The sequence below is a fragment of the Platichthys flesus genome, chromosome 18 (genome assembly GCF_949316205.1).
Source record: "Platichthys flesus chromosome 18, fPlaFle2.1, whole genome shotgun sequence".
In the NCBI taxonomy this organism is placed as follows: domain Eukaryota; kingdom Metazoa; phylum Chordata; class Actinopteri; order Pleuronectiformes; family Pleuronectidae; genus Platichthys; species Platichthys flesus.
Window position 1 is genome coordinate 8,673,898 of NC_084962.1, and position 8,460 is coordinate 8,682,357.

General features: G+C 40.9%; 1 protein-coding gene across 1 annotated transcript; it reads left to right on the plus strand.

Moving 5' to 3' along the window:
* The first annotated feature begins 5,205 nt into the window (after positions 1-5,205).
* LOC133973913 (galectin-3) lies at positions 5,206-8,194 on the plus strand. The gene is made up of 5 exons (XM_062411988.1): positions 5,206-5,211; positions 5,343-6,044; positions 6,131-6,219; positions 6,389-6,560; positions 7,541-8,194. Exons 1-5 carry the CDS (start codon positions 5,206-5,208, stop codon positions 7,697-7,699), a joined length of 1,128 nt encoding a protein of 375 aa, XP_062267972.1. The 3' UTR covers positions 7,700-8,194.
* The last annotated feature ends 266 nt before the right edge of the window (positions 8,195-8,460 follow it).

Below are 8,460 nucleotides of genomic sequence, written 5' to 3' on the forward strand. Positions count from 1 at the left end.
GTAGTTTTACCCCATCTAGTGCTGGATAGTGGAAGCACACAGGTTAATACAGTGCATCCCTGTAATCCTTTGTGGTTATTAAATTGATCTCATAGTGGTGCAGATGTGATGATGATTTTAACACACACACATACACAAACAGACACACGCTAAAACATGCTGCTGTCCCCATGGTAACAGGAGCAAAATAATTTTCTTTTAAATCATCAACCAGTCTCTTACACACACAGACACACACACACACACACACACACACACACACACACACACACACACACACATACACATGCTTTGATACTCACTTGTGTGTGTACTCGCTCTTTGAAAGCACAAAAGCATCTGGAGCTATTTTCTTCTCTCAGTGAGATCTGCCAGCTACAGGTTATTCAAAAATACTATCTCACAGAAAACCACTCCTTTCATTCCAGGTAAACATGTAGAAATGTCACCTATATTTGGGGATTACCCTGAGGGAGTGTTTCTTTTGTACTTCAACCCCCAAAAATGTTCACTTCATTTAAGAAAAAGTGGTAAAAGAGGGAAAACGTGAAGAAAGGGAGATAAGGAGGTTGCAGCTTACGAGTGTTGGAACCAGGCCCACAGCTTATCAAGAGGCTAATGCCACCACCCGCTTTGGAAAACCCTGCTCCTGCCAGAACGCTCTCTTCTGCCTAACAGCAGCGCTCCTCACGGCTGTGTCCCTTTTTTCAACAGCCCTCTCATTGGCTGAAACTACAAAAGGAGATCTCCTGTAAGTGGCATCATGACTCCTTCTCTTGACCATATGGTAAACCTGCACTCAAATGAAGCACCGTACCCTGCTTTCAAATTCAAATGGAGGTGGATTTGTGGCACATTTTCTTTATTACATTATCTCCACGTTACAAAATCTGGTTGAAACCAGCTTGGCCAGTTCTAACGCAACAGGCTGATGGGCCAACAGGGTGAATTAGCATGAACCAAATGTTGTTGATTTTATCTCAGGGTAAACGTTTCTTCTGATAATAGGGATCCTGAGCAAAGAAATAACCCACAATCCTTGCAACAAGCTTGGGAAACGTTTTCCCATGGATTCTGCTTAAATGAGAAATCTGTGTATTACATTCAGTTCATTAGCTCTGTCGCGACATGAAGGTGTTGATGCCTGTCTCATTATAGGTGAAGCTGAAAGTCGCCAATGGGGAATCTATAGTGCGTCAGAGCAGCAGGTAGAAACATAGTATTTGAGAACAGAGTTTGAGCTAAAGCTGTATTTAAGGTTCCCACTGCCTAAGTGTCCTTGGAACACATGTCCAAGGGTTTTGTAGATGATCTAGTGATCTGCGAGCAGGAATATAAATTTCTCTAGTGATGGTCAGCTCTGGCTGTAAAAGAGTCTTTTTTATGGTCACTTGAGGGAAGTGAAACGTAAACTCAGCAATGACACATTCGCACCATTTACAGTTGAGAAACATGTTGGAAAACAGTTTCCACATCCAGCAGATAAGACACATTCTTAAAATTTGGTTGGAGCTATGATACCTGTGACACGTGTTGAATGTAAAGCCAATGTTCAGTCTTATTTAAATCTCTGTTTTGGTCTCCACCAGCTCTTGTGAGGAATATCCAAGTCTTAAGCAGCTAATTGCTCCACTATCTTCACTAGCTGGTCTGGTACTTCTGCTATTTGTAGGGTACAGTGAGTTAATCTGTTTTTTTTTATGCTTCTCCCAATAATTTCGATGGAAGTAGAATTAATCCAACAGTTAAGTTTTGGTCACGACAATCGAAAAATGTACCTGAAAGATGTTAATATTCTCTGTGGAACTAAGAAAACCTCTAGAGTTACAATGATACTATTAATCAATTGTACTTATGAAAATGTTGCTTAAGTTGAACAACTTGTTCTCAGCAAAAGGCTCTAAATGTCGAATAGATACCTTACTTGATTTATATTTACTGCTGTAATACAGGCCAATGCAAAATTACAGTTTATCGATAAAAAAATAAAATAATACAAAGAACAACACTTTGCGCTGTGATGGGTTGTAATAGATCTAATCATCCCAGGATCTTAGATCAACAGATTTGAACACAATTATATCCGATTCTCATGCGTCCTAGCTCTCTTCACAGCTTTTCTTTGGTTGATGACTTTATGACAATTAGCCACATGACACTTTTGAAAACATTGGATATCTATACTCTAGTATGTTTATGAATATAGAAGTACCAAAGAGGAAAATATTCCACACTCTAACATGCCTTTAAAGCAGGCACTATCAAACTATTGAAACGCTGTTAAGGTGTCAAGCTGTTTTGTGAATAATAGTTTGTATATGGAGCTGGGCTTATTTTCATGAACGTTACCTTAAAAATTCCTTAATACCTGGTTCTTTAACCCATCACATCCTGTCAATCAAAGCTGTATTGGAGGTAGAAATTAAATGTAACCCTGAGCAGCTACTTATCTGAGGGAGGGTCAGCTTTGACAGCCAGTTTCATTAAACGGACAAATTATTTTCTCTATATGTTCTACATATACGAGGGATGTTCTTCATCCTCTATGTCTCCAGATGGAGTTTAAACTAAGAGACCCAGCTGCATAAATGGCAGGCGCTGAATTCTTTGAGGATTAAGTCTCAGCATTCTGAGACGCTTCTGCAATTTCTGACATTGTTCGGCTCAGGTGATGGCTGATCTAATAACACAGTGAGGACAACCAGTGCAGTTGTGTTAATTCACATATGTGTTACTTGTTATGGAGCCTGTTTCCCTGGAGATTCATAATTGGACCCTGACGTTTCTCCTGTTTATCAAAATTATCTGGATCACTATTTTAACTTGTTGGAGGAGGACAGAGAGTTCAACAATAGAGAAATATATCACATGAAGTCTGACTGAGCCAATGACAGTAAGTTAAGCTGCAGATGAACTGAGCAGCGTGAATGAGCAGGAGTCATCGGAACATACAGAAAAACAACAGTGAGACCTGACTTCATTGTCTGTCTGCTGTAATTGTGTTACCATGTGAAGCTTAGACAGATATGTGTTACACCGTCTCATGACTGCTCCACAGTGAAGTGAACCACAGTAACACAAGAACAGGTCATTGTGCTGTCAGCGAGTCTGGTCAGGGGTTAAAAAGAGAATGTCATCCATGCCACCAACACTACCTCTTCACTCTTTCGTTCTCAACCAGTCAGAAGCTGGTTCAGCTCAAGCTTTCTTTGTGTTTCTTCATGTTTCTTCTCTTTCTCTTATTCGTGTTAAAAAATGTGGTTGTTTACTGAACAGACACGGGGGTTGGTGTAGAAAATAATAGTCAATCCAATAGACAGGCTTACAGTCCAGGTTTGCAAGCAGAAGAAACTCACAGGATTCAAAACTCAAATTGCAGGTAACAGAACTCATGTGCAGGGTTGGAACTTAACAGAAGAAGACTCTGGAGCACATAGAGAAATACCCATGGGAGGAAGAGATAACAAAGAATAGGTGAACATGTCAGGGCAGACAATCACAAAAAAGGGAAACCAGACAAAAGGAGGAAGAATGAGACACACAAGGTAAGTAACTTCAGAGTAAAACAGGAAATTACAGAAAAATCCCAAAGTAAGCACAAAAAGTCATACACACACAAAACCAAATTCAAATCAAAAGATTTCCAAAACGTCAGAATCAGTCTCTTAATAGACCTTTACTAATAGAGGGGAAGTTGTGTTTTTATATGAAAAGTACAAAGAGATAATTTCTGTAATTATTTGACATTGTGACAATAAAATCTACGCAACTTGACTCTACTTGGAGACTATACACTATTGCATATATTCTAGTATGTTTGGTGAATACCCGGTAAATATTAATTAGATTGGCATAAATAACAGCCTAGATTAGTCCTCTTCCGCTTTATTTGATTAAAAAGAGTCATAACTTTCATAACGAATTTAAATCTGGATAAGCCGTATTCGGAAGAAAAAGGCGAAGATGATAACATGAACAAAACAAACAGTATGAGAGTGAACTTTTACAGCGAAGTTATCACTCTCCATTCATATATGTTATGACATGTGAGGGCGTGGCATCTCTTTGTGACGGTGCAGTGATGGAGCGAGGAGGGACCCAGTGCTGAGAAGGGTTTGCAGCTATAAAAGAGAGTTGCCGTGATCGTGGCTATAGGACGACTGACTCACCTGAACCACACCACAGCCTGCAGCCTGCTCCTGTGTGCACCTGAAGACGAGAGACAACAAAAAAGGTAACTACTCGGCTTTAATTGTATCTGTAGCAGCTTATCCAAATTATTTAATTTCCTAAATTTGTATTTTATTTCCATGCATCACAACCAAAAAGGCTCCTCACATTGTTCATGGTGTCAGGAAAAGGATGTTTGACCTGGTCCTGGACTGATACTTTCATAAGAATCATGATATGATGTTATTCTAATATATAAATATTAACAATCTGCATACAGCTATGTGTCGGGAATTGGTTTGATTGCCGTGCATTTGTTAGTAATGGTGATTATAATGATAACATGGTCAAAAATAAGGATGTAATTATAAAATCTTATCAACCCTTTTGATTTAGCATGCATTAGCTGCACACCATTATTATTTTTTGTAAACATAATGAGGTATTTTGTATTTTTTCTTAATAGTTAACGTTAATGTAAGTAGTGATTGAAATAACCTTATACCAGTAAAAGTGAATGAGGAGTCACAGGATTCATTGTTATTGCACATTCCTCTCTAACAGCACATATGACCCACAGTCTATGTGTTGTATGTTTCCTGCTGTCATCATTCAATTAGTGTGTCCCATGGCATCCAATCAGCTGCAGTCAACAATGTATGACTCTATGGAGTCATTCACTGATGCATTTGTTTGCTGACACTTTACGACTTCCTTTAACAGCTAGAGAGTCCCCTGGTGGTCACCTGGAGAACAATTTTCTCCTCCCCACAGCGTATAAAAACTCAGTGTTTGGAGTGAAAAAGGAAACAAACAAAGAAACAAAAGCATTTAATACATTCTCAATACTACTGTCTGAAATATTTTGTATTTATCTCAACACTGGCTTAATTGGCTGTTATGTCCTATAAGATGCCATTTCCAGGTCTTTTTTAGTGATACATTTTTTTCGCTTTTTTTTATTCTGTTTTCACTAAAGTTTGCGCTATGTTTAAAATAATCAAATGTTTACTTGATCTTCTTCTGACAGGCAGCATGGATGTAAGTACCTCATCAAATTGTCAGATTTCTGCACTGGTAAGACTTACAAAAGTCATTCTCTGCATTTTCCCATCTAAACACAAGTGCTTACATCTTTGCTTGTGTCAAACTGCCATGTTTGAAACTGCAAGTTGGTCTCCTCCATCCTCTCCACCCTCTCTCTCCCTCGTATCTCTATCCTCGCCCCTGACCCGTCTCTCTCTTCTCCCTCATCCCCCTGTCCTCCCTCTCAGCATTCTGATGCTCTCTGTGGCAGCTGCCCATCCTATGGTTCTGCCCCACAGACTAACAGCCTCTGGCCCACCCTGTCTCCGTCTGGAACTGGTTTCCCTGCGTGGCCGGGACAGCCCGCCCAGGCCGCACCTTGCTGGACCGGCCAGCCAAACTCACCCTGTTGGACTGCGACACAACCAGCTCAGGTCGCCGTCCCTGCTCCTTTTTTGGTTCCCGCCCCGGTGCAAACTGTATCACCAGCTCCAGTACCAACCACCATAGTGCCAGCTCCAGTTCTAGCTCCAGCTCAAGCCTCAGGCCAGCCCTGCAATCCTTGTTGGCCAGGCACCGGGTATCAGCCTTTCCAGCCGCCAGCTCCAATTCAAGCACAGCTGCCTGCTCCTGCCCCGGCACTGGCCCCGGCTCCGGCCCCGGCTCCAACTCTAATCCCAGTTACAGCACCTGCTCCCGCCCCTGCTGCTGCTCCAAGCCCCCATCAACGTTTACCTGGTTGGCCTGCCCACCCCGGCTGGCCTTATAACCCAGGACAGTCAGGGTGGCCTGGACAGAATCCATCTATGACGCCTCTCCACTGGCTTCCACCTACATCTGGATCACTAGTAAGTCAAATGCAAGGAATCTCACCACAATGGTGCTTGGTTTTCATGTTGGTTTATGGTCCTTCTCTCTCTTCTGTGCTGATCAGAGTGTTCCATACAACTGGAACCTGACCCGCGGGGTGTATGACAAGATGATGCTGACCATCCTGGGCAACGTGAAACCTAATGCTAAAATGTAAGCATGTTTGAATGTACTTAGTGTCTTCCTGTGCCAATCAGTTTCTTATATATTTCTCTCAATACATTCAAAATATGGGAGTCTCATTATCAAAGGAAAAACTAACAAATTCAACACAACAGCGAAAATACAGCATCAGTGAAACTCAAGCTCTGATCTCCTGCAGGTTCACAGTGAACCTCCTGAGGGGCAATGACATCGCCTTTCACATCAACCCTCGCTTCAACGAAGGGGGCAAACAGGTGTTTGTCCGTAACCACAAACTGGGCGAGCACTGGGGATCTGAAGAGAGGGACCTGAAGGCGCCCTTCCCTTTTGCTCCCGGGAGCCCGTTTGAGGTGAGTTTTAGAAAGAGGAACCTCATAGTGGATTCAGATGCTATATGTAGCATGCTAATATCATTAAAATCATTCTCATTTACAAGTGTCAGCGTCTGTTGCCGTTAATATACGACTACATAATTAGACACTACTAACCATTTGTTTGTGGTGAGATTTAAAAGATGTTGATGTTTCAAAGTTCCACAAGTCACCTTGAACTGAGGTCACTTTCTCATGGTTAACGTCAGGGTAACGTTTGGAAAAGACTGAAAGGGTTGGAAAGTCGTTTGTGCAAGCGAGTCCTAGATAAGGGAAGTGCTGTACTGCAGGGAGGCTACTGGAGGTCAGTGGGGGTCTCACGTTGCTCAATAACATCAATAATAATTATGCTTCTCCAGGAGGTGACTAATCTGAGGAAGCTATTTCTGTCCCTGATGTGTCCGACAGTCCTCATGTCCGTGTTTACTGACAAACATAACAACCACTGTGTGTTTCACTGCAGTTTTAGGTTAACGTTTTACTGGATTTCAAATAATGAAAGTAAATCCTTAACTTTACATCATAATCCTGTTCTGGAATGACAGGTAAAATACTTTTCCAACATAACAACCGCTTAAAAAACTTCTGCGATCTTAGCCTGTGTTAAAAGATGGACGACATTACAGCTCCTAAAAGTGAAGCCAAATCTGGTTGATTCCCCCCTGGTGGCTGGCTGCAGCGTACGTCATAAGCCTGAACTAAAAACCCAAAGTACATTTGAAATGTACCACTCAGCCCCCTCAGAACAAGATGGCAGTGGCAGAACATGAGTTATTTTGGGTTCCATTTTGTACAGTGGGAGAAAGTGGAGACATTTGATCCATCTCTACATACAGTCACTGCCTGTAATTTATTTATGTATTTTTTATATTTAACTTGAGCACTGCATGCATGGTAGTCTGATAGCACAGTGTTTGTGGTTAGTGTGACATTGGTGGTGATGACCCGTTCCATTCCAGATGAAGATCCTGTGCACTCAGGAGGCGTTCAGGGTGGCGGTGAACAACATCCCGTTGTTTGAGTTTCGACACCGCATCAGGGAGCTGAACCGGGTCGACAGAATCAACATCCTGCATGACGTCGTCCTCACCTACGTCAACATCGAGACACTTCCATAGAAAACTCGCTGTAACTAATGTGCATGTATACGTATACTAGCAACAACAAATATAGATGCATGAGTGCGTTGTAAATGCAGCAAAAACACATATATAGGACACACCCACACACGGGCAATTAATACATTAATTGTAAGGTATTGTGAAATGTGAAATCACTAAAGCCTTCTCTTTTTATATCATAGTGCTTAGAGATTGAATAATTGTGTGTTTTTAAGAATATTAATAATCACAAGAGCTGAGCTCATTCTATAAAGTGCCACAATTAATTACACCGCTAACCATTTAGTTCACATATAACTTTTCATTATAAAGATGCTCCTGCTATTTATTGTGCACAATTGTATTATTAAATTGTCACTAATAAGAGAAAATAAAACATGTCTCAATTTTGTCTAAAGACCACAGGATATATTATGGTTCAGTTTTCTGTTATTCTGTTTACTGTAATTATTCTTGGATTAGATTATGGTGGAGAAATAAACAATCAAATCCAACGTCTTCATTGTTTACTTTTATAAGAGACTTCTACAGACAGTGCAGCAGTTTTTAAGTGTTTGACAACAACAGAGTACAAAGATCTTTCTAAAACCTGCACTATGAGAACATTCATGCATGTACAGACACTAACAAATCTTCATTACATGACATACATTAAACAATAACTATATCAAAGGTTACAGCTATTGTAACTATTGGCTATAAGAGAGAATCACATGGCTATATGTCCGTCTTGTCAATATCCTTCATCTGACACGTGA

Bases quoted from the DNA above. Each gene is read 5' to 3' on its own strand.
- LOC133973913 (XM_062411988.1), top strand. The intron at 6,220-6,388 runs GTAAGCATGTTT...GATCTCCTGCAG, and splicing joins GTGAAACCTAATGCTAAAAT to GTTCACAGTGAACCTCCTGA. The intron at 6,561-7,540 runs GTGAGTTTTAGA...GTTCCATTCCAG, and splicing joins CTCCCGGGAGCCCGTTTGAG to ATGAAGATCCTGTGCACTCA.